This window comes from Simochromis diagramma, unplaced genomic scaffold (assembly GCF_900408965.1).
Source record: "Simochromis diagramma unplaced genomic scaffold, fSimDia1.1 OVJJ01000682.1, whole genome shotgun sequence".
Lineage (NCBI taxonomy): Eukaryota > Metazoa > Chordata > Actinopteri > Cichliformes > Cichlidae > Simochromis > Simochromis diagramma.
In genome coordinates this window covers 1,751,874-1,778,670 of record NW_024387359.1, presented here as the reverse complement: position 1 = coordinate 1,778,670, position 26,797 = coordinate 1,751,874, and the positions used below count along the sequence as shown (strand labels likewise).

The following is a 26,797-nucleotide window of genomic DNA, read 5'->3' as shown; positions in this document are numbered from 1 at the left end:
CCGCTTTTCTAAGTCTGCATGTTCTTACAGAAAGAGGAAGCTGTTAGTTGTTTATCACACAAGAGTTCATGTCAAAAGTCACGTAGACATTTGCTTAGTGATCAATAAAAGAACACATTTCATGAAGCTGATCACACTATGTACAATTTTCTCCTAACATTCCCTCCTGAAGATCAGAAAATGAAATGTACATGTTATCAGTAAGTAACTACTTGTCTTTCACATTTTCAGTTACTACATCATTAGTTGCACTTCATCTTCATCTACCAAATAGAAAAAGAACTCTTCATAATCTTCATCGGTTTGTGGTACATCTGCATATGCTGTGAGTGATAAACTTATCATCTGTGAAATTACAGCTTTTAAACAAGGAATAACACAAGTATAGAAAAGCAAAATAAAACCAGGGAAACTCCAACGCCGATCAACAGTCTCTTTAGAATCTGAAGCCATTTTTGAAGGATCTATCTGGCATGTAAGTGCAGCATGTGGTGTTGAATAAGACGCACAATCCTCCTTTCTCAGGTTCATGTTCATGCTACACGATGTTGCATTACAGCAATTCTGAGAGCGTCTATTTCTTGGTTTTGTCCCTCGTTGACCTTTCAGGATGCATTGAGGAACAAGCTGAATCTATAGTCCAGTGTCTCAATTCCGAGAGCATGTTTTCCAACTCCTGCCCATGGGAAGAGTGAGTTGAGGACCTTTTGTCCAGTTGTCCAGAGTTTGAATTCTTCAGGTACAGTCGGTTCCCCAGATTGAGTCATGTGGTCTGACTGTTGAAGTTGAGCGTTTCTTCTTGGATGAGGATGGTGATGTTGATGTGCACTTTACACAAGTCATTCTGAAGATGTGGTCAGAGATCAGAATTAGTGCACATGTTCCAGGGTGTTTCCCATATATGGTTGGTTGTACCGATGTGCTCGGCATGTGCGAGCAGACGTAACAGTCTTTCTCTGTGGTTCTGTTAACCCTTTAGAGCCGATCGGAGCGGACACGCTCTGTTTTGCGTAACTATTTTTAAATCCCAGTAGCACTGCAACCACGTAAGCTAGCGCAAAAATTGTTTTTGCATATGAAACCGGAGGAGTTGTACTTACATCTTATGCCATCAGCTTGTCCTAGGTCACGGTTTCCTTCCACATAAAGCTTTGCAAAAACTGCATAAAAAGCGCTTGCAGGAACAAAAACATAATATTCCAGAAACACGCTTTGCCGATCCGATCAGCTGTTCATAACACTTCCTACGTTGGAATAGACGTCAGCGCGAACTTTTGCATTTCCGCCATTACCTGCCCGAAACCGGAAGTGACGTCATTTTCGCGGAAATGTAGTCTTTTTTACCATCAGGGCCTCGGGGTATATACTAGAGATGGCACGATACCACTTTTTTATGTCCGATACCGATACCGATATCATAAATTTGGATATCTGCCGATACCGATATGAATCCGATATAGTGTTTTTTAATCAACAAAACTGTTTTTTTTTTAAATATCTTGCTGCATTTTGTATAAGTTCATACTCAAGTTTAAAACAACAACTACACTAAAGCTATTCTGTTATACCTGTATGCAAAAAAAATATTTCATAGTTCAGCAATACTGATCAATCTAATAAACTTAAACCTACACCATCCTCCCTATTCTGGTATTTTAAAGAGTACTTAGCGTAAATATTAAGCAACCTAACTAATAGGGTTCCAACTCCCAGCAACAACAAAAATAAATAAATAAAAAATAGGGAACCACCCGTCACGCTCCACCTCATGATGCTTAATCGACGTAATCAATCTTAATTTGATGCAGTGTGAAAAAAAATGCACAGAAATCAATTATTTTTTAAGAAATATTAAATAGATTCAACATCTTTCTTCAACAAAATTGCAGACTGCACAGATGGTACCTTCCCAAAGGAAAAAGTACTATAGGTTACTAGGGTATATATACTGTATTAGACTTAATAGTCACTATATACAGTAATTGACTTCTATTCATTTTACATAAAATTAAAACTTTGGGTGTCAGATAATTATTTATTAAAAGCTAGACATTTTAAATGAGAATAAGAAAGAAAAGTATGTCTTTGTGCCCCCTTTTCCCTGTTAATGCCCTATCGGCCCCCCCTGGCTAAACTTTGCTAGATCCGCCCCTGCACAGTTACCAGCGTCAGCTACGTAGAAAAAGATCCTCGAGTAGAAAGTAATATTAAATAAATTCTAACAGCTTATCAAGCTTAAACGTGCTGCTGTTGTTTATCCACTGGTTTCCTCTTTCTGGTGCAAAGTGGGCCAAAAACAAACCAGAGACACGGACTCGCCACAGAAAAGCCGATCAGCTGATCATTAAGCAGTTTCATGATTGAAGTAGCAGCAAGAAGAGGCAGTCGCTTGTTAAGCTTAACGCAGGAATGCTTTACAAACATTCAGAGATGGACTTACACACTTGCTTTACTTCTCTCGGGGATAACTTTGTCGGAGATGAAATGCCGGGTTGCTAGCGAAGCTCCAAATGCTATCCAGACCACCGACAGGTCCCGCATGCCACAGCCGCTCTATCACATGATGTATACTGCTCCGACGTGCTAACATTCTGAGGTGAGTTACGGCGTGTTGCAAGTTTTGTGAGGTGCTTTCGTGATATTTAATGGATCGGATTACATTTTTTATTTTTCTCCGATATCCGATCCAGTAATTTAGGTCAGTATCAGACCGATACCAATACGTAATATCGGATCGGTCCATCTCTAGTATATACTGGTCTTTTTAAAAGTTATTTTTGACTTTATGACTTTCTGTGTCGTTTCTGGGATGCTTAGGACTCATGTTGCACTGCTGGAAATAGTTTATTTTGATGCATATGCTGCTTTTTTGCAAATTTGCAGTATAATATTTATTTTCGTTTTTCATGCAGTGTATAAAAATTGGTGTATTTCAAAAATTAAAACTATGAAGACACTCAAAATAAATTTCCTGTGGTGGGAAACTATTTTGTGCAACTTTTTTGTATTTACAGTTTTGAGGGATAAGCCTCTTAAATTTCTCTAACTACAAATATATGTTAAAAGAGCAAAAACGATTTTCAATTTTTTTGTAGTTTATTGCACTTTTTTGCAATTTATGTAATTACTATGCACTTAATGAATACATATTATTAAAATCTGGGCTATAATGGTTGTATTGATGTATAGCAACTTGAAATGCTCCCAAAAATGGCTCCACAGCATGTAAAAATATAATATAAGCTCTGGCGGACTTGGTTCTATGGTAGGTCTTAAAGGGTTAAACACGTACAGTGGGGCAAAAAAGTATTTAGTCAGCCACCGATTGTGCAAGTTCCCCCACTTAAAATGATGACAGAGGTCAGTAATTTGCACCAGAGGTACACTTCAACTGTGAGAGACAGAATGTGAAAAAAAAATCCATGAATTCACATGGTAGGATTTGTAAAGAATTTATTCGTAAATTAGGGTGGAAAATAAGTATTTGGTCACCTCAAACAAGGAAAATCTCTGGCTCTCACAGACCTGTAACGTCTTCTGTAAGAAGCTTTTCTGTCCCCCACTCGTTACCTGTATGAATGGCACCTGTTTGAACTCATCATCTGTATAAAAGACACCTGTCCACAGCCTCAAACAGTCAGACTCCAAACTCCGCCATGGCCAAGACCAAAGAGCTTTCGAAGGACACCAGGAAAAGTATTGTAGACCTGCACCAGACTGGGAAGAGTGAATCTACAATAGGCAAGCAGCTTGGTGTGAAAAAATCAACTGTGGGAGCAATCATCAGAAAATGGAAGACATACAAGACCACTGATAATCTCCCTTGATCTGGGGCTCCACGCAAGATCTCATCCCGTGGGGTCAAAATGATCATGAGAACGGTGAGCAAAGATCCCAGAACCACACGGGGGGACCTGGTGAATGACCTGCAGAGAGCTGGGACCAAAGTAACAAAGGTCACCATCAGTAACACACTACAACGGCAGGGAATCAAATCCCGCAGTGCCAGACGTGTTCCGCTGCTGAAGCCAGTGCATGTCCAGGCCCGTCTGAAGTTTGCCAGAGAGCACATGGATGATACAGCAGAGGATTGGGAGAATGTCATGTGGTCAGATGAAACCAAAGTAGAACTTTTTGGTATAAACTCAACTCGTCGTGTTTGGAGGAAGAAGAATACTGAGTTGCATCCCAAGAACACCATACCTACTGTGAAGCATGGGGGTGGAAACATCATGCTATGGGGCTGTTTTTCTGCCAAGGGGACAGGACGACTGATCCGTGTTAAGGACAGAATGAATGGGGCCATGTATCGTGAGATTTTGAGCCAAAACCTCCTTCCATCAGTGAGAACTTTGAAGATGAAACGAGGCTGGGTCTTCCAACATGACAATGATCCAAAACACACCGCCCGGGCAACAAAGGAGTGGCTCCGTAAGAAGCATTTGAAAGTCCTGGAGTGGCCTAGCCAGTCTCCAGACCTCAACCCCATAGAAAATCTGTGGCGGGAGTTGAAAGTCCGTGTTGCTCGGCGACAGCCCCAAAACATCACTGCTCTCGAGAAGATCTGCATGGAGGAATGGGCCAAAATACCAGCTACTGTGTGTGCAAACCTGGTAAAGACCTATAGTAAACGTTTGACCTCTGTTATTGCCAACAAAGGTTATGTTACAAACTATTGAGTTGTATTTTTGTTATTGACCAAATACTTATTTTCCACCCTGATTTACGATAAATTCTTTACAAATCCTACCATGTGGATTCATGGATTTTTGTTTCACATTCTGTCTCTCACAGTTGAAGTGTACCTCTGGTGCAAATTACTGACCTCTGTCATCATTTTAGGTGGGGGAACTTGCACAATCGGTGGCTGACTAAATACTTTTTTGCCCCACTGTATCTGTATCAGACATTTTTCATCCAAGGATGGATGTGGTCTTGTGTCACGTCCGGTAGATGTGAGTTGTCATGTCTCTTATCTCGGCTCGTGTATGGGATTCTGCCGTCTTCCAGGTCAGATAGTCTGATGAATAGAGCCGTTGCCAGTAGTAAGACGCCAGTCATCACCTGAGAACACTTCATGCTTGAGGTTGGCCACACCCAAATGTATCAGTGAGCCTAAAGTTGGTCAGTGGCTGGAGAGAATGAGAGTGCGAGCTGAGCTCAATCAGCACTCCTCCCTCGCCACTGGACTCACTGACACCTGGTGAAACACCCCTTTACACTTCTGTGAATCTCTGGTGGTCTGGGCTTCAAGCTCTACTTTCTTGCAGTGGCTCTGATGAATCCAAGATGGTCACTCTGCTATTTTACAGGCTGTGGGTGTGGTCAATAACACTTGGTATGGGCCCTCCCAGGGTGGCTGTGGCTACAATGTAGCTTGCCATCACCAGTGTGTGAATGTGTGTGTGAATGGGTGGATGACTGGTTGTGTAAAGCGCTTTGGGGTCCTTAGGGACTAGAAAAGCGCTATACAAATACAGGCCATTTACCAAACCATATTAATGATGATAGGAAGGCCCCAACCCCGCCTTCCTAATGTGGGAGCCAACCAATAGGACCACTCCCTCCATAACTGCGACCAGTAAGGGCACGATCATCACCACCTAACAAGGTACCAGTGGTATGAAACACACACTTGTTGTATTCCACTTGTATGCACAATCATAGTGGGTCACAGGCTGAACAGATATCCACAGGTAGTACGTGGCAGTCAGGTGAACAGGTCGCCGGTGGCAGGAAACTAAGTCAGTGCGTCAGAGGGAGGGGAAAGCCGAGATTCAGTTTGTTAGGTTGGGGGACAGTGCGTTTGGAGGATGGGTGCAAGACTGAGTGTCCCGGAGCAAAATTCAGTGTTTGGATTGTTTTCTGGGTCTCCCATCCTCCTCTTCATCATTCTCTTCCACTCTTGGCTCCATCATCATCACTGTCGTTGTCGTCAGTAAATATATTAAATGTTGATTATTTGATTGTAGAACTACATTCCCATTTTTTGTTTTGTTTTTTCAATTCCTGCTGAGTTTAAAATTTGTACTGCATTTGCATTGTGTTTATTAACTAGCAGTAAATCAACCATTATTTGGCATTAGTTTATATCAGGTATAGGACTATAATTATCTATTAGAAGCTACTTTTTGGTGCTCATCTGTCACAAGGGGTCACCACAACATGTTCGAGTTGGCAGTTTTTACACTGGATGCCTCTCCTGACCCAACCCAGAAGGTATCAGTGTCTTTTCCTCAGATCAAACCCGGGGTCTTTCACTTGTTGTTCAGATGCGTAAACCACTTTGCTATGGAGCTACTATTTAAAAATCTATTATTACTTATCATGATTTTATTTTACATGCTTCACTATGATGCACTTTTATTTTTATATACTTAAAAGTATGCAGTAAAGCAATGTTAGCATACACGGCTGACTGTGTAAACTACTAAATGTTAGAGGGAAGGAGTGGGAACACAGTGAGTGCTTTAATTATCAATGTACATCCATTTAATTATACTTACAGAAAACACATTTGGTTAAATCTTTGTACAGCTTTGCAAACACTGATCTTTTTTTAAGCACAAAAGTCCAGACTTATTTGGGCACCATTCAATCTGAAAATGAGTTTTTCTTCATAAGAGAGACAACAGTTGATGCGTAAACATTTGACAACCATTCATGAAATTACAAAAATGAAATTACTCTGTCAACAATGCAAGACACTGTGGTGCAGGAACACCCCAGTTTATAAGACTGTGCTGAGCTTTCGCACGCCTGTTTCAGACTTGTTCCTTGTAAGAAAACGGAATAAAGTTGACCTGAACTGGCCACAGACGTGAACACAAGCAACTCAGGATGTGAACCACCCTGACTCTTGTTCACAGTAAGATTGTTCTTCATTCACTGGTGGGAAACTGATGAGAGGACGGCCTGTGTTTATGCTTTGCTCTGAGCTTTCTTCTGCAGCCGGGTCCGCGTGGGCTCAGTGTGGATTAAGGGCTCTTGGATGACGTTGGCGGGGTACTTCTTCCCAAGCAGTTCCACCTCCACCTTCTGGCCCAAAGTGCTTAATTCCAGAGGTAGATAAGCGAATGCCAGGCTCTGCTGGCTGCTGTAGCTGTAGGCTCCAGAGGTTGTGTTGCCAACCACCTGAAGAGAAGGTCAAGGGACATCAGCGTCGTGTGAATGATCACCAAATCTCTAAACTAAATTGGAAATTGAGTTTTGATCTTCTGTTGTCGCTAACCTTGCCATTGTACCAGACAGTCTCGTTGCCTTCGGGGTCGATATCATCTGTGTTCACAGCAATGTAGGACAGCTTCCTGTTCAGGCCCTTGGCTTTGATCTCCTGGAGAGCTGCTTTGCCGATGAAGTCAGCAGGCTGCAGGACCACAGACACAAGCAGTTAAAGAGGAAATGCATGACTGAAACTGGAATATGAATGCATGCAGGAAACAACGTTACCTTGTTTAGTTTAATAAAATAATCTAGTCCTGCCTCCAGAGGGTTAGTGTCACAGTTCATCTGTAAAGATCAATGATAAAAAAAAAAAAATCATAAGCTGTACTTTATAAAGTAAAATTTTCACCAATATAATTGTGTCATTTGTTGTAAATTAAAAACAGTGAAATGCAACTTCACTTTATTAAGGCGGGTCTAATAAAAGGTGTTTGGAGTGTATACCATATACAGACTAGGTGAAAAAGATAAGAGAAGAAACATCTTCTCTCTCAAAAATTCAAATCTGTAAGATTCAGATTCTTTTCCAAAGTCACACAAAGACGTCTTTCTTTCATCTCCATTGTTTTGCAGATGTTCCTCTAATCCAGGGGTTTCAATCTTATGACCCAAGGCCCCAGTGAACAGTGAAATCCAGCCCTCATGATGGCTTTGCAAAGTGTGAAAACCCTAACCCTTCCAATGCAATGCTATTCCCGATTGGTCCACTGGGTGTCACACTCTCCTAATGACAGTATCAAGGCCAAAGGCTGATATTCAAATATAAACACTACAAGTTAGACTGTGAAGCATACGCTGCTGTTTATTTGAGGCCTCTTTTGAAAATATCTTTATCATAAAAGGAAGAAATTGACACAGTTTGACACAGTTTGGGGTTTGGCGAGAAAAAATGGACCATAGTTCATAGTTTTGGGCTAAAAGGGAAGCTGTGTGTTTGGTGTTTTCATCGCTGATGGAATATAATATTAAAGGACCACTATGAGACAGATCATGGAGAAAAATCACAAGATTTGTGTTTTTTGAATCAGCCTGGCTGGTGATGCAGCACCCTCCTGACTTCAAAAAAAGACAGCTGTCGTCCAAAACATTATGAAAAGTCCAAAAAATGCATCCCTCCATTTGCAGCCTGTATTTTTCTCTTGAATTTTGTCACAACAAGTAGTTTGTTTGTGTCGCCGTGTTGTCCTTAAAAGTGGATGAATTCATGAGTGAGGTTTTGTGAACTGTAATTTTCATCCCAGCCAAAGATTTGAATTCCCGACAGTTTGACAGCCTTCATACTGAAGAAAGCATCATGCGTGGCCTGCCTTACCACACCGAAGCCTCTTTGATTCACAGGAGAATTACAGGAGGCAGAATGGCTGCAAGGACTTGCTTTTTTGCGATGCATATTTTATACCAGTTGAATACTTTCAAGAAACTTATTCAAAATTGTTATAAAAAGTTGCAATATGACACTCAAAGTTTCCTGCTGAAGCTGATTTTGTGGAAGACGCAGCTATCAAGAGGTGACGTTTTCATTTCCTCCGTCTCCCTGTTACTGCGTAATATGCTGCTTCACATTTAAACAAGGAGTTTTTTTTTTTTCTTCTTCATGTATATATGTATGTACCTCAGCTCCCCAGCCTCTGAAGCCCTTCTCCAGTCGGAGCGAGGCCATGGCATAGGTGCCGAAATTGTCAATGCCCTCGTCTTTTCCTGCTTCCATCATGGCCAGGTACACAGCTGCCAAGTCCTTCTGGTCAGTGTACAGCTCCCAGCCAAGCTCACCTAGACACAAAAACACTTACACTTAAGAGCATGTCGATACTCAGCACTGAAAACTATGTGACTGAAAGGAAAAGACAAAAGAATGGGGGCAGTCATAAACTCTAAACTATGAGACTATGCACACTGTAAAAGATTCATAAAAATAAAAGAAAATATCCATAGACCGTGAACTGAGACCATGGAGTGTACATGTTTTATAAAAATAAAAGGAAAATTAATGAAATAAAAGTCTAGGCACATGAAAATTAAAGTAGTTGAAATAGTTGAAGAAAGATTTTAGTTTGGTTTCTGCATAATTTTGAATGAGTAAATTCAAAATTTTATTTAACAGCTCACATTTTTCTTAAATAAAACATCTCAGTAACTCATAATTCTACTTTTAACCCAATAACCATCATTTTGACTTATCATAATTTTACTACTACTACTAATAATAATAATAATGATAATAATTATAAAAATAACAAGTCCCCGTATTGAGTTTGCATCTAAAATCTCTTAATGAATATTTCAGAATTTTGCATTAGCAAGTCATAATATTTAATTGATGTCTAAACTTTGTTCGTAATAAGTCATAGTTTGCATTTTATTTTAAAAATTAGGCTAAAGTTTGAGTTATTAAGTCAGAATTTTTGTTTTGGTATAAGTTTGTCTGAGTAATTCATAATATTGATTTTATATTTAATACTTGACATTGTTCTTTTTCCCCTGAAAGATAATAATGACTTATTATTTGACTTAGTATGTCATTATTTTATTAGAATCTTGCATTTTTGTCAAAGTAAGTGAAAAATGTTCACTCGGTATCTCATAATTCTAAGTATCTCGAAATCCACGTGGAGTTTTCTTTTCTTGGGATAAATGAGCCTCCGTATTTTTTTTATATTCACTAAACTGATGTTTTTGAATTTCTTTTCTTTTGTGTCTAAACACAAAAGATGAGATGTCAGGGGTTCACCTAGAGTGCCTGTAGAAAATTTCACTCCTTTCACTATTTGAAATATTCGGTCTGGACCAGTATGGAGGAAGCACTGGCCAACACTGCTGTTAGGCATGGCTAAAAATATATATTATTGTGCAAAGCTAGCTAGGGAAAGTTGCATTGCAAGACGCAATAAATGAACTGCCTTGCACTACCGGTGTAGGAGATCCTGATGGCACGGACAGGCTTGCCGGCAAGCTGGATGGACTTGCAGTGGAGAAACTTAAATCCAGCTTCACTCATATCCTCATTTGTCAGTTTCTGGAGAACTTTGCGAGAGTTTGGTCCGGCAATGCCCAGCACACCTATGTCTTCTGTCACATTTGTAATGTCAACGTCATATCCACCTTGTGCAACTTCAGTTTCTATCCACCTGTGGCAAGTGCAAATCCACAAGGCAAAGAGCCGTTAATACATTTATAGACTAGACAAATTTTATGGGCTTTGCAAATATGTGAATTACCACTAGATGTCGCTACATGGCATAAAAAAAAAAACTTCATAGCCTTTTTTGAAACTGTGGTAGAGAGTTGATTACAGTGAAGGAATGAAAATAAATGGTTTACGATTCTGCCTCGTGATTGGAGGAGCTCGAGGGGCGTTGTGTTAACAGCTGCAGATAGGTTTTAAGTTTCTGCAGTACAAAACTGACAGCAAGCCAGCACAGCTTGAACTGGGCGCAGGACAGAGAGCAAAACAGTGTTTGCTTAACTGCTAACAGTATGAGCACTGTGCAGGGACTGAAATATTGAAATGTAGTCTAAATCAATATGTGTGTGGAGTTTTAGACATGCGGCACTGATTCAGTTCTGCTACTCTTAGTATGATGCAGTACTTCATTTAAAGAGTTTCAGAGTTATTTTTATTTGATGAGCTAATTAGTTTACTCATTTTCAATATTAAATCACATCTTGGCAACTCACTTCAGTAACTGAGATTCATGGGTATTGGTGTATTTTGACCCAAAGCAAACTGAAAGGAAAACACAAACTTGGAGAAAATCTGAAGTATCAGCCTTAAGACAGAGCTCTGTGTTTTTCTGTGCTATGCAACAAAACTCCTTATTTCTCTGAGTAAGACTGTAATAAGGAACCCAGTCTGGAAAATCTATTGAGCCCAGGTTCACTGAAACTGCATGAAGAGATAATGTTTTAAAATATTCTTTTTAATTAAATTTTTATTTTTTATTTAAAGAAACTATTCAGGACAATTATTGCTGCTAAATTATCTACGGCTGAATTTGACAGAGAGTTTAAAGTTTAAAGGGTTTGATCCATTTCACCTGAGGTCGTGCAGCTCCGAACCGGAACCTGTGACGAGCAGAAACCTTCCTGGTGCCAGCTGGGTGATGGTAACCTCAGCGTATACTTTCCCAGAGGGTGTCAGCATGTGGCTGATGTTGGTCATGCCCACCTGAAAACAGGTTATGGAATTTGAGAAAACTGTGTGGTCAGGGCCGTTTGTGCAGCAGTACAGTGCACTGGATATGTGACCAACACAATCATCACTTTATGAGCTGAACAGTTTACATTAGGTCTTCTACCTTGGGCATGGTGTTGGCAAAGAGGCGATCCAAAAGCTTGTGTGAGTCCTTCCCCTTTACTATGAACTTGCCAAAAGGTGTCAGGTCTATTACTCCAACCTTCTCCATCACCAGCTTGCACTCTCTTCCAACTGGTCCAAACCAGTTGGTGCGTTGGAAGCTGGGTCTGAGCACAACACAAAATCAGTTAACTATGTATTTTACTTATAGTGATTTGCTTATTTTATTACTTTTTCTATTTGAAAGTGTTATAGGTTTCACTGTAAAAGGGCAGTGCACTGAGTGAATATTGTTCCAATGGGAATGAAATATAAACAAGACTAGAAGACAAAGAGAAAACACTGATAAAAGTTTTAAAGTTTTGCAGACATACCAACATCTGTGCAGGCACTGCATTCTGTAACATCAAAAAAAGCAACACTATCCATTGCTATTGCGTGAAAAATGTTCAAAGCTTATGTTGGAGCAAATTCAACAATCTTTTTAAGCAGTTCTAGTTAGAATTGATACAAGCCAACACATTGCTGGCCCCAAGACTGGATAAATGCATCAAGAAGGGCATCCAGTGGTAAATCATTGGCAGACCAAACCATAGTAGATGGATTGAGGCCCAGTTTAACAACAATCACATGCAGTGCTGTTGGCCAACAGGGTGCTGGTGAAAACTGCGCTACTGTTGACTGAAGATAAAAGAGAAGGAAAGAGGGAAGGCATGTTTGGAGGCAGCGAAAGAGAAGGAGAGAACAAGTACTTTAAATGGAGGGACTATGACTGGTAAAGAGAGAGCTGACTGATATGATGGAGAAAGTGAAGACTGAGGACTATGGGGAAGGGAAGCAAGGCCAGAAGCATTGGAGGTAATTTTGAAGGAAGATTATGTGAATAGGGTTGTAAAGGTGAAGAGAGTGCAAGACAGGATCATGCGTTTGAAACTAGAAATCAAAGGGGTAATTGTTGAATGTGTTTATGCCCCAAAGGTTGGATAGTTGGAAGAGAAAGAGGAATTCTGGAGTAAGTTGGATTTAGTGGTAGAGTGTTCCCATGGAGGAGAGACTGACAAGAGATTCACTGGACATGTAGGTGCCAGGAACAGAGAGCATGAGGTCCTGGGTAGGTATGGCGTCAGGAAAGAAATGTGGAAGGGTAGTGGTTGAATATGGATGGTGGTGGATTTTGCAAAAAGGATGGAAATAGCTGCGGTGAATATGTTTCAAGAAGAGGGAAGAACATAGGGTGAAATATAAGAGCGGAGGACAGGGGCACACAGGTGGACACAGGTGGAGTTGAAGGTGCTCAGATTCTCATTGGGAGTGACCATGATCGACAGCATTAGAAATGAATATATCAGCAGGAAAGCTCAGCAAGTAGGGAAAGGTGAGATGTTCTTGACATGTGACATCTTTGACCTCCCTACTACACTCCACTGGATAAGTGTTAAAGAAAATGGATGGATGGAAGCATGGATGAAATCAGAGAAGTTGTCCAAAATGTTGTCCAAAGCAGAACCCCGCCCCCCACAGCTGATGATAACCTCATGCTGACACTAGAGAACAAAGCCTGAGCAAAACAAACTCATACCACTACTAATATTCTGTCTTTTAACGGAGTATTCCAATATACAGGCTGATATTTTTTCCATAACATTTCTCATGTGTAGTTATCCAGTACTCATTTACACTCAATTCAGATAAAGAGATAATGTTTTAAAAGACTCCCATGTTATAGCTGATCTGACTGCTCGGATCAACTGGCTGATCGGTCAGGCTCTACATGAGATATCATGAGATTACCCAGAGTGCCTAAAAAAAAAAAAAAAAAAGTGTGTCCAACTATTTGAGATATTCGGTCTGGCTAAAAATATACATTTTATTGTGCAAAACTGGCTAGCGGAAAGTTGCATTGCAAGACACAATAAAGGTTTTGCAAGATTATAACCGCAGCTTTTAGCTTCCATACAAACTAAAATAACTATGTCCCAGAAAGAGCCAAATATGCAACTGCCAAGAAGGCCAACTGGATATGTTTGAGGTTTGGACAACCCAAAGGCTCATCGACATGTGGGTTTGTAAAAGAGACTTGTGCATCTGCTGCATGTGTTCTTGAACAGTAGCAGCTGTTCAGTTTCAGTGGGGAATTTAAATGGTCCTCTTGTGCTAATATCGTCAGAAAGCCTGTTAGATGATCTCGGGCGAACTTGTACCTGTACTACCTGAAAGAGCTTGAAGGGTGGTGGATGTGGTGTTGTAATGCACAGTGGATTCAAGTGGAAAAAAATTAGCATTCAGATTTTCCATATCAAAAAGACACTGTTAGAAATTTACAGAGAAACCTTACTTGTATCCAATGTCATCTCCAGGTTTGTAGAACCAGTGAGGTTGCTCCCAGCCAGCATGAAAGCCCATAGATCCTTTGTCTTTCAGCAGCTCATAAACACCGCTAGTTCGGCAGGTTGGTCGGCCAGCAAAACGCTCCTCCTTGGGGTAACCAACTGCAGTGACCAACAGCATGAGGAGGACACAGCAGGCTTTTAGTAACAATATAATGGAAGGCTCTGTTCCACAAATGCTGTGCAGCTGTCCCATGTTCTTCTTACCCACATTGTTGAAGCCATAGGATTCTCGAGCTTTGGCACATATGAAGGGTACATCAGTCCACTTGCCATAGCGGTTGGGGTCACATTCGATCAGGTCGTATGGAGGTTCTCCGTTCGTGATCCATTCACTCAGGAACTTGCCTATGCCACCAGCATGAATAATACCATACCTGAACAAATATCAAATCAGAGCTTTAGGTACTATCGATTGGCTTTGATGGATTTTAAGAAAAAAAATAAAGCTTTTCAAAGAAAATCAAAGTCTTCTAGAGGTTTAAGTCACACTGCATCTAAAAATATGCGCATCACATTTGTAAGTTACATATAGTTGGGATGCAACTCCAACTGCATGTTGTAATGCTAGCCAAATCAATGACTCATACTACATCAGCTATTTTTTCTGTCTTTCACCTCTTAGCAGTATTTTAGCTAGATACGGTTCAGCAACACCTGACTAAACACACACCCAAAGCCAATCGCTGTCCAGTAGTTGCGAACTCCACAGTGTGGTCCAACCATAGGCAGGAGGTCAGGAGTGTATGTGATTGGTCCAGAAACAATGTTAATGATGTCAGCTTTCTTTAGTACAGGGACCATCTCCATGGCCTTTTCCACATGCTCCATTATCCTGTCCAAGTCAGACTCAAACAGCTCCTTTCCAAAACCTGCAGGCAGATAGAAACAGTCATGCACAGGAAGATGAAAACTTCGTAGAAATATTTAGATTGGAAAATCTCATGTGGCAGACAGACCTGGTGGTACTCCATCTCTCACCCAGGAGTCCTGTAAAACCATCTTTTCCATCTTCTCATAGGGGCCAAACAGCAGGCCATCTCTTTCCTGACGCAGGTAATAAGACCCCTCCAGGTCCCTGATGACCGCCAGCTCCTCCTTCAGAGCCTTCACCTCCGGTATTGTTGCTGTCACAATGTACTGGTGATGCACTGGAATAGTAGGGTGTTCAAACCCAATCATCTTGCCAACCTCCCGGGCCCAGAAACCTGAAAACAAATTAGATGCAGTCAGTTCAGCTGAAGAGGTGAAGTCAGCCAACAGATAGAGTTGGCTCGCTCTCAATCTCTAAATGCATCTTTGACAAATATTTGTTCAGAATTGTCTTCTCATGAAAACATAAATGTCAGTCAGTTAAAGGTGAAGGCTCAAGATTTCTAGCTTATCTTTGCATAAAGGGGAATCATGATGCTAGCAAACAACAGCCATTTCCAAAATGTAGCTTCTCATAAAAATTTACAGAAGCAGAGTGGTAACAATCATCTTACTCACAGCATGAAACTGGGCTTCCTATTTAAAGAAACATTTTTTAAAGGATGTTTTTCTTTTATTGTTCGATTCTTTATAAAACTACCAAACAGATTACGGAATGTTTAAAAGGTCTCTCTGTTGTCTCTGTGTTTTTAAATTGAAACAGCAATTTATTATCATTATCATGGCATGATCAGATTGTGGAAGAAATGTGATTTAAGTGACTTTGAATGGGGCATGGTTGTTACTGCCAGATGGGCTGGTCTGAGTATCTTAGAAATGGCTGTTGTACTGGGATTTTCCAACACAACCATCTTTAGGGTTTACAGACAATAATCCAGAAAAGAAAGAATATCTAGTGAGCGACAGTTCTTTGGGTGAAAATGTCCATGCGAAAGATGAAAGAAAAATGGCCAGAGTGCTTCAAGCTAATAAGAAGGTAACAGCAAGTCAAATAACGATTTGTTACAACCAAGATATGCAGAAGAGCATCCCTGAATGCTCATCGTGTCTAAACTTGAAGCACATGAGCTACAGCAGCAGGGGGAGTCTGGCTGCCACTCCTGTCAGCCAAGACCAGGAAACTACAATCAAAACTGGACAATAGAAGTGCTGCAACATTTGGAGGGTAAGATCCAAATTTTGCATAAACAACATGAAAACAAGGATGTATCCTGCTTTATATCAAACAATGGTTGATGCTAGCGGTGGTGTAATGGTTCCTGGAATATTTCCTTGGCACACATTTGGCACTTTGACACCAAATAAGCATTGTTTTAATGGCAGTCTACCTGAGTATTGCCGCTGATCACGTCTATCCCGTCATGATCACATTTGTACCCATCTTCTGATGGCTGCTTTCAGCAGGATAACACACCAGGTCACAAGGTTGAAAGTCCATCTCTAACTGGTTTCTTGAACATGACAGTGATTTCATTGTACTCCACAGTCACCAGATCTCAATCTAGTAGAACATTGGGATGTGGTAGAATGGGAAATTCATATAAAGGATGTGCAGCTGACAAATCTACACCAACTATGTGATGCTATAATGTGAGTACTAACCTCTGAGGTCAGTTTTTGAAAATATGCCACCAGCAGGTGGTCCAATCCAATACTGGCAAGGTGTGCTAGTACTGGTGCAAGCTGGATTTCTAATAACACTGACTGCTGGAGCATTTCATCACTTGCAAGGAGGGTTAAGGGATTAGATTTCATAAAAATGTCACATCACAGGGGCAAACACACAGGTGTACACATAGATATATGCAAGACAGACACTCATAAGACCCGAAAATGAAGGCAAGAATAAATAGGACAGCACAGATTAAATAGATTCAATATAAACCACGAGGAACTAGTTTAAGAGCCCTATCGCTAATCTAATATATAAGCATTACAGCATTAGAAGCAAAAAAGAAAAAAGAAAATACAAGTCACAACTATAAAAATCACATGTTATGAGAAGACACCAGACATGAATCAGAAGTTACCCTCAGGGTTCAAAGCTCTACATTATTCACCAGAGCAGTTTTTTCACATAGAGGGCACTTCAGTGTGTAGAAGGAATACTAAGCTTAATTTACAACGTCACAACATTTTGGTTAAGTTGCTTACTTGAATGTGTTCACTTAGAGTTTCCCCAACTCTTTCTCTTAAAAAAATAAATTTGCATATACCTGAAGTACAGCATAACCCGTTTTATAAATTAATAGCCACAAAACAAATATGCTGGGACACGTGAAAGCAACACAGATGTGTACTAATGCCCAGAGTCTGAAGCCAGAGAAAAACCTGTTGATCCCTGCTATCTTTAGCCAAGTGTTGCAACATACTCTTGTCAGCAACTCTTCACAAGAATTTGTATTCAATCTATGTACTCATATGTAAGTCTGCAGCATAATAACATTGCAGATTCTATTTACAGTTGGTTACAGGTTGGAGCTTCATATACACAACACTTTAAGTGTTACTGAGTTACCTAGTAAACATTGGTTAATGGAGTAAAGTTTGTTTCTCTGAGAATTATAATAGTCAGACCAATTTACTGTAAAATCAGAGGCTAAACAGCTGTTTGCCACATGCTCAGAATATCTCTAGTTCAGTGGGTGCTGCTAGTCAACTGTGGTATGCGTAAAACAACTTTGAAGAGACTCAGTTTATAAAAGTTTATTATCAGCTACTGGAGGGAGAGCGATTCAAGTTAGCCAGAAGTAATACTTAAACGATTCAAAACAAAAAATGGTTAACCCAGTTTATATGTTACAATGTGAGGCACTGAATGGTCAGAAGAGATATCCAGAAGTGATGGATTGTAGTTTATATAATTAGCTAAATGTAAAGGATAACATGATGCAAAACTGCCAAATCACACTTACTGCTTCCACAGGAATTCACAGGGCAAGTAGCAGCCAGGTGCTGCTAAAAATGCACTTCATTTATGGATCATTAGAAAGTGTGAACACCTGTATATAGTTTTGGCATTTTGCTGGTCTGGAAGATTCAGGGCTGTGTCAACACAAAGCCACAATTGCTGCAAAGTCAGATTGTACATTTTGGGGTGGCTGTGGCTCGGGAAGCAGAGCAGGTCCCTTACTAATTAGAAGTTTGGTGGTTTGATGCCGCTCTGTTCCAGTCCGCATGCAAAATATACTTGGTCAAGATACTAAGGTGCTCTCCGACGCATCCATCGCAGTATGAGTGTGTATGAATTTTAGATAGAAAGTACTTACATAAGAAAAGCACAGAAAAAGTGCTTGTGTGAATGATTGATTAAGGCGAGCTAAACAGAAGTGCTCTGAGTGCTCAGAGTAGATATAAGAACCAGCCCATTTACAATGTTCGCATAGACTGCAAAAGAAAACCTCCCAGCAAAAGCTACATTTCAGACTGTACAGGGCTTGGTTAGCATGCTAAATTTTAAAATTAATGACAGTACAAAAAAAAAAAAAAAAAAAAACCTCACTGAGCAGGTATCACTTGTTTGGAAGGGTTGCCAGAAGAAAGCCTCTTCTCTTCTCATATGAACAAACCACAAGACCTCTGCAACAATGTCCTTTGGACAGACAAAGTGTAGTCACAGCATAAACACCTCATAACAACTGTGGAGGTGGAGGGGTGATAATAATCTGGGCTTGTTTTGCAGCCAAAGGACATGGGCACCTTGCAGTCCCTGAGTCGACCATGAATTCCTCTGCATATTGCAGTTTCTACAGTCAAACATGAGGCAATCTGTTCAACAGCTAGTCCTTGGCTGAAATTTATGTCATACAACAAGACAGTGATCCCAAGCACATAAGAAAATCTGCAACTGAATGACCGAAAAAGAAAATAATCAAGTTGCTGCAATGGCCCAATCAAGGTCAAGACTCCTGACTGAAAGGCTGTGGGCGGGGCCTTAAGTGAGTGGTGCAAAAACAAACGCTCATAAACCTCAATGAACTAAAGCAAGGTTTTAACTTTGCTAGTTTGGCCATACATTTACACTATTTCATCATGTGATCTGCTATAATAAGGATGGATAAGGAAATGAAAGGGTGAGCTACAAGTTACTGATCTAATGCTAATGAATAGTTTTTAAGACTAACGGTTAAGTAAGAGCTAAAAATGATAACTAGTGAAGTATTAGAAACAGTTTTTATTAATAACAGATCGAAAGATATGCAATGGTGCAAAAATACATGCAAAAAAAAAAAAAAAAAAAATCACTGAAACAACAAATGAAATTCCAAGTAAATAGAACCAAACCAGCCTGTACACACATATTTTACATGATGAACAGACTCTAGTACTACAGACAGAAACATTGAGAAAACACTGAAGATAATCAAACGATCGCCTCGTATATTAGGTTCACATGGCAACCATGAGCTTTGGCTTCAACTGAGCCCTCTTTGGTAAGGAGGATGCTTTGATAGGAAGAGGACTTACAGGCTGTACTGCAGACCACACTTTCAACTGTGAGATGTTTTCAACAAAGAGATGTTTGCTGTAGAAGCATAGAGTTTGAGAATGTAAAGGTGTTTTTTGCCACGCTATGTGAGACTGCCCATGAAGCACAAGAAACTCAAGAACCACAAAAAATTATATTAATCGAATGAATTTAAACTTATTTTGTAAAACTTTGCCTTTTTTTAAAGCTAAACCACAAACCCAAGGTCCCTGCATGCAAGAAGGAGCAGCTGCACAGCAGTAGTGAAAGGCTTAGAACTGCATGTCAGGAGGAGGAGGATTACATGTGCTGCTGCTTCAAGATTGGATGAAATCTGACCTGTTGCCCTAAGTCGATTGGCTGTTACAGTGATGGCGAAATGCCAGCAAGGCCTCAACATAACTGGATTCAACCAGAGTAAAGAAAATATGAAAGGAAGAAAATGTGAATGAAGTAGTAAATATGCTCTGCTGCTAAACATTTGCTATTTTCAGCTTCTTTACACCTTTGTGTGTGCTCCAAAACACATGAACAGACATAGTTTTGTTTCTAGCTTGTTATTTTTAAACCATGCATATCTTTCAAATTCTTGTATTTTTTTTGGCGGTGGTTGTTTGACTACAGTCGCTATTTCATTTGCCATTTGTTTCTAAGTTTGTGCATTACATTAAAAAAAAGGGTGACTAATGAAATGCATGACTCCACAGGGGAGCACAGACAGGAGAAAGAGAGTGAAGCATATTCTTGAACTTCTGCCAGAAAAACAGGCAACAGCAGCAAAGAGCCGCGGCCAACAAAATCCCCCAAGAACTGGTATGACCCGGTTCAGACCAAAAACTCTGTTTTCTAAACTTTTCAGCCAGTGGTCTGGGTGGGCAAAGGTCTCCTACCAGAGTATCTATAGATAGATCAGATGTTTTACTGTGCTCTGAAATCCGATATCTATCCTTTTCCCACAAAAAAAGAAACAAATAAAACAAAAACTATTCTTCTTTTACCAACATACACACGAAGAAACTTGAGACAAAGAAGAAAAATCTGGACTAGAACATATTCACATGTGAGTTGCGGACTGCACTTATTCCCTTGTACTTTTCCTTACATTTTCTGCATGGATATAGTGTTTACCATCTAAAATATCAGGATCACCGCTCCTATTATCCTTTGAATAAATGCGTATAGAGATTATGAATATTCACCTGCTGTGTTGACAATGCGGTTTGCCCGAATTGTTCCATGAGAGGTCTGCACGTCCCACTTGCCATCAGACGTTGGCTTGAGGCTCGTCACGGGGGCATTATTATAAATCTGGGCACCATACATACGAGCTCCAGCAGCCAGAGCCATAGTCAGAGAGTAAGGGTCGATGTGGCCGTCTCCTGGGGTGTAAAGACCTGCCAACACCTAAGATTAAACAGAAACCTTCACACAACAAATTCAAAATGGTGATTCAATAATAATAATAAACTTAATAATTAGCTGATCAAGCAGCTCCATGAAGATATATTGCTAACAGTGAAATATATCAACGACTCTAAGCACTTAAGCAGACACAGGTCAACAACATATGAACAGATGTCTCATTCTTTGGGTCATTTAACTTAAGAGGTTTGTAGGTTTTACCTTTCTAAGCTGATGTCATACCAAAAACCTAATATTAGATCAACTAATTATTCCCTTATCATAACTGTGTTTGGTAAATTTCAGGAGCGCTGGATCAGGTCAACTTTAAAGCCCAACTTTACAACACTCGTCGAGATGTTTAGCTTTGGATCTAATGCTAAACTGTGAACTTTGGACAGAGCCAAGAGCACAAAACCAGGAACATACAATGACATGTTTCAGCAATAAAATAATAATAAAAACATTTCTAAATTTATTTTAAACTTTAATAGCTCATCCATTTTTCAGCAAGATTTCTACTCGTGTTTAAAGCTCAGATAAAGTAATAATTTTTTACATATTTCTTGATTTGGATCACTCCCAACCGGTCATGACAGATGGCTGGCCTTCCCCAAGCCAGAGGTTGCTTCCTGTTAAAAGGGAGTTTTTCCTTCCCACTGTCACCAAGTGTTTGCTCACATGGGGTTCATCTTACTGTAGGGGTTTTCTCTCTATTGTAGAGTCTACAAACCTAATTTAATCATTAAATATAGATATAGATATACAGATATAGATCAGGGATACATTTATACTGACATGATTATCTGAAATGTCTGAACTAGATGGAACTAGTTTGTTTACAAAACCATGCTACAAATAAAAGATGCAGAGAGTCATTTAGAAATGTCACATAGTTTGTGCCATTTGAGAGTCTAGCACTCCAGTGTTACAATACTCTCAGCACTTTTTAAAGTATGTACCAGAGCAGCATTACGACTAAGCAGACGCATGCATGGTCTTAAGTGGGGGAATGTTTATGGCAAGTATCTAACCAGTTCTTGAAATACATTGCTTGAAATCTGTTAAACAATGAGCTCATCACTTTATCTTGTATTTTTAATATAACAGCTGATAGAGGGTTATGAGAACCTTTTACTGTCTAAAAGCTGGTATTGGAATTGCCTGCAAAAAATCCAGTATTGGTCGGAGTCTAAGTTAAACATCTCCTTGCTGTAGTTTCATAATGGAACAGGAAGCACTCCAAGAACGCAAATGTCCGCCAAGGCAGTTCACTGTCTGGGCAGTGTTTCCTTTTAAGGGAATAGCATTATATTTTATTTATATTTATTTTGTTTTCTTTAATCTTTTTTAACGTGCTTTCAGAGGTTTGTAGCGCACTAAAAACCATGACCAATGTTTACTTTAATTACACAAACAGGAGAAGGTAATGGATAATAGGTATTGATTTGTAATCAACAGGGAATGAATATTATTACTTATACAATATAGAGCTTATTGTATAATATTATTATTATTTATAATTTTATGAAAGTTTGACCGTATTTGATGTTGAAGAAGAAGTCAGAAGTCCAAAGTAATGTGATATTTAGAATGCCCATATATCATTCTCTATATGCTGTCAATACAAACAACTGCAGTAAGGAAAAAGGGTTTTAAATAGCTCTGCACAGCATCTCTCTGACTTTCAGATTAATCTACTGACTTTTATAAAAGGTCAGAGGTCAAATGTGACATGATACTTAAAATCTTTATACAGTACTTTCTATATGTTGGCAATACACAGCACACTTGTAAGACTCATCTAAGTTAAACGGTTATTTCTTGACCAACGGGTCATTACGCTGACCTTAATGACCTTGGTGGATGTAAGAAAAATTTTAAGGCACTTACTCTCCACCCCTATAAAGTTTTATCAAAATTAATCTAAAACTTTTCGAGCTGTTGCGCTTATAGACAGTAAGCATGGCAAGCACGTTTGCAAAAAACATATCCTCCATAGCAGGGGTAATAATTAGTGAACAGTTAGCAGAGTGATATTTATCTTCTCTAACTCTTGTCAAGAAGTCAAGTATTTGGCTTTAAAAGTTTTAGGTAATTAAATACCAAAAAACCACATCTGTCAAGGTTCAGATAAACACTGTGCTTCTTCACAGTTTCTAATGTCTCTTTCAAGACAATAAAAAGATTGAGCAGGAACAAGTTTGAGAACAATCGAATTAATGACTTCTTGCTATCAGAAGTCATTAATGTGACTAATCCACAAAGGCATACAGACCTTATCCATATTAAGCAGAGGGAAGAGTTCTTGGATTTTTTCTGGTCCGATGAGGTACTGTTCTGTCACATGCCAGTGTGTGCGGGTCATCTGGTACTTCATTTCATCCACTCGAATCGGCGTTGAAGCAATACGAATGCTGCCAGGCTGGTGCAAGCCCACTGCCTGCAGAGAAAGTCAATATAAAAGGTATACAAATATACAAATACAGTTATGCTTGTAAAAGCTGTGAAAGCTAAGGAAAGTACCTCACCTGTCCAGTTTCAGCCTCCAGGGTCTCATATAATTTTATGCTGTCATGATGGATTTTCTTGAGGTTGATCCCTGGATGGTAGTATGTTGTCAAGCCAGCCTAAAATACGAACACACCATTAAGATAATTGGAAAATACACCCAGCAAGATACTGCTTTTACATATTCCAACTTAAAGCTGCAAGAACTGCTTTTTGGCCACTTGGGGGCAGCAAAAAAAAAAAAAATCAATGAGCCAAAACACTAAAATATTCCTTAAAGCTGTGGGAGCTCTAAGGAGCATTATAGCAATATACATAATCTGAACCGCTAATATCGCTCTTCATTAAACATTAAAAAAGAAATCACAACTTCTGTCAGCAATGTTGTGGGGATGGAGCTGGACTCTTTTGGGGTGGTGATGGAAAAGCGAATGTTATCCAGGATAAAGTCAGTGTTGGATAATTTCTCCCACCCACTCCATGACGTGCTGGCTAGCCACAGGCGCACGTTCAGTGAGAGACTGAGATTACCAAAACGCACCACTGAACAACACAGGAAATCATTCCTGCCTGTGGCCATCTCCCTGTACAACTCATCCACCTAATACACAGTATAGTGCTATAGCTACACCCTTTTTATATATTGTGCTATTTCTTACTTCTTGTATTGTCCATTTTTGTTATTGTTTGTACTGGAGCACTGTAACCAACATAATTTCCCCTAGGGATGAATAAAGTATTCAGATTCTGATTCGAATTACATATATTGGTTGGCAATTATAAGTCTGCAGCTACCCTAATTCCTCACCCAGTATCCACTGGGTCCCTGCCCATCCAATGAGGCAAGTAAGTGAAGAGCAAGTTTCCCCTCTGACATGTGAAATGTCTATTAATAGTACAGGAGTGTTGCGTTTTTGTAAATGAATAACATGGAGTGTAAGGAGCAAGAGGATCAGGACCACAAGTACCTTGAAAACTTAACAGTTGCTCTCACTGGAAAGGGAGTAACAACTGGATGACAGCCACTTGCCAGTACTCGATCTAAACACTTTCACTGTCAAGGAAGAGCCAGACTTCAGTTTTCTAGCAGTATTAACCTCCTAGGACCCTGCGTCCACATATGTGGACATCACATTTTGGGTTATTTACACCAAAATACTAAATTTTGCTCTACATGGGCCTGATATCCTCTTACGAGGACACTATACTGCTACTGTTCTATCAAAATTTTAAACAAATATCCTCATATGTGGCTCTTATTTTTCTTAAAAACAAAAATAAGGTAAAAAAAAATCTGGTAATTCTTTGTTTTTACATTCATCGGGCCTCAATCAGCCCAAATATCAAAGAGAAATTAAAAATGCATGCCGTGGAAGAGTTCAGGTCTTAGGAGGTTAAAGGCTCAGTACCTTCAAATTATTCTGGAGACATGTTATGCTTATCATTACACCACATCACTGACCCAAGACCCAAAATTGAGTCATTTTATTATATTTTTCTTAAGTATTAAGCTAAGAAAGCTCATTCAGAGAATATAAAAATAAAGGCAATTTGAAAAAAAATAATAATAATTGTTTCTCATTTTCCAAGCACAGATACCAAATATACCCTCTTTCCAGTCTCTTAATTTTGACCATTTGCTATTCTTCTCTGTTATGCAAAACTCCAACTGTCAGATTACAATTCAACTGAAGGAAAGAAGCCAAATGTAAAGATTTCTTTCAATAACTGATGTAAAATTCAAGTTTAATGGGAGCAGTGGTTTATTGACTTTGGGCTGTGGTCCTTTCAACGTTAATGAAGGTAATAATGGTCGCCAACCAACATGAAAGTGAAATGTGTGACCCTGGCCTTTCTCTGGCTTCACATTCAGGACCCTGCGGACCCCTGTAGGGTCTTTGGTCTCAGCACTTTTGTAAACTTACAGCATGCCAGGTAGATCCAGCTGTCAACTCAGTCTTCTCAAGCAGCACCACATCCTTCACCCCAGCTTTGGCCAGGTGATAGGCCAAGCTGACGCCCACACACCCTCCACCAATGATGACAGTCTCTGCAGTGTCCTTCCACCGCTTTCCCAAAACTGAAGATGCATCACTGCCAGGACAGGAAGCAATTTAACTGCAGGTAAAATAGCTACAGCGCCATGCAACATGCACAAGTTACAAAAGTAGCTTGACAATGATGTACTGAGGTCAGCAAGTTGAGACTTTAAGGTCAGATAAGACTAAAGTGTGTTAAGTCCAGCAGTTTTGTGTGAAGCTTGCATATCACGTTAAGTTTTGCTGCACAAATCGATCACTTTCATGGCATTTTTAAAGCCTCATTTGTGATCGTTACCCTGACCAAAACTGGCTGCACGAGACGAATCCTTAAAAATGAATCAAACTAAACTGTCTCACCTCTCCTCTGCTTGTTTTCTTGAGGTGCAGCTGATGGTTCTCAGAGGCTGCCCAGCGACGCCTCGACACGAGGCTAAATCTCTGCACAACTGAACTCTGATGAGGTTTAGTATTCGAGCCATGACTGAGAAACAGTACTGATGTTTAAAAAAACTACCAATGCACCACGAAGCATGACCAGCCCCCCTCTCTCGGAGTCCCTGTACTGTCGTGTGCAGTTACAAATATCCCACTTTTGCACTGACAGCCGCTTGGGCACGCCCACAGTTCGCGAACCAAGTCAGGACGAAGGTTTAACGCGGTTAACGCTTTGTGTGCTGAGACTTCAAATGTAGGTCAGTTAGGCTGGTTTAAAAAAAAAAAGAAAGAAAGAAGAAAAACTTTGTTGGGGGTTAAACTAATGTGCTGTCAGAGAAAACCCTCATTAACATTCTGTAAGAGTCTGTATTTGTTTTTGCAGTAACTGGTTTCTGAACACACACTGAGTTTTTTTGTAGGTGTTAAAACTGTTGCAGGACTGTTTTTATATCTATACAGGGATGTCGTTTTAGCACAAAAACTAATGCCACTTAAAAAAAATTGTGAGCATTTGATCAGTTTTTTTCAGCAACATCTAAAAAAATGTAGCAGTGCCATGTGTTTATTTTATGAAGAGGAAGACAACAGGAATCACTTTAGGTTTGCAGAGGTTACATAAGCTCTGCAGAAAAGGTGATTAATGTGACAGAGTCCTGTGGTCTGCCATAATGACAGCAGCGCTTTAAGCCACAAAAACATAACATGCAGAAATTATGCTTATAATGCTGCTGATTCTAGGGAGATATAAAACATACCAAAATGTGCATAACTTGTTGATTCATAGTGCAGTACAGTAACACTGTTTTTCACAGAAAGCCTTGCACCAGTTGTTTGTATCACCAGGTTTTTTTGTGTCAATAGAATCGACTCACAAATGTCTGTCAGATCCAGTTTGAACAATCCATTCAGAAGCATTTATCTCTGAGTAGCCCTTGAGCCTGTAACCCAAGCGGGACAGCTGCAGCAGGTTTGAACTGGGTGCTGATAACTGCTTTATATGAACACAGAAATGAAGAAAGGATATTCACTACAGTACTGATTCATGTTGTGCATGTAATAGCTAAGCTCACAAAAAAGAAAAGCCAGAGTCTACGCAAACGCA

General features: G+C 39.8%; 1 protein-coding gene across 1 annotated transcript; it reads right to left on the bottom strand.

Moving 5' to 3' along the window:
- Positions 1 to 6,474: 6,474 nt before the first annotated feature.
- On the bottom strand, positions 6,475 to 25,854 carry dmgdh (dimethylglycine dehydrogenase). The gene is made up of 16 exons (XM_040007391.1): positions 25,618 to 25,854; positions 25,144 to 25,312; positions 23,239 to 23,337; positions 22,986 to 23,150; positions 20,506 to 20,710; positions 14,865 to 15,113; positions 14,579 to 14,777; positions 14,113 to 14,282; positions 13,854 to 14,007; positions 11,520 to 11,685; positions 11,259 to 11,389; positions 10,132 to 10,349; positions 8,837 to 8,994; positions 7,450 to 7,509; positions 7,232 to 7,366; positions 6,475 to 7,134 (listed from the first exon to the last, which is right to left on the bottom strand). Exons 1-16 carry the CDS (start codon positions 25,737 to 25,739, stop codon positions 6,922 to 6,924), a joined length of 2,613 nt encoding a protein of 870 aa, XP_039863325.1. The 5' UTR covers positions 25,740 to 25,854; the 3' UTR covers positions 6,475 to 6,921.
- Positions 25,855 to 26,797: the final 943 nt, after the last annotated feature.

What these genes read in the sequence shown, in the direction of transcription:
- dmgdh (XM_040007391.1), bottom strand. Translation starts at nt 25,739, where the DNA reads ATGGCTCGAATACTAAACCTCATCAGAGTTCAGTTGTGCAGAGATTTA. An exon ending in AGAAAACAAGCAGAGGAGAG is followed by an intron (nt 25,313 to 25,617) that starts GTGAGACAGTTT and finishes CTGTCCTGGCAG; the next exon opens with TGATGCATCTTCAGTTTTGG. An exon ending in TCGGAGCTGCACGACCTCAG is followed by an intron (nt 10,350 to 11,258) that starts GTGAAATGGATC and finishes CACTTGCCACAG; the next exon opens with GTGGATAGAAACTGAAGTTG.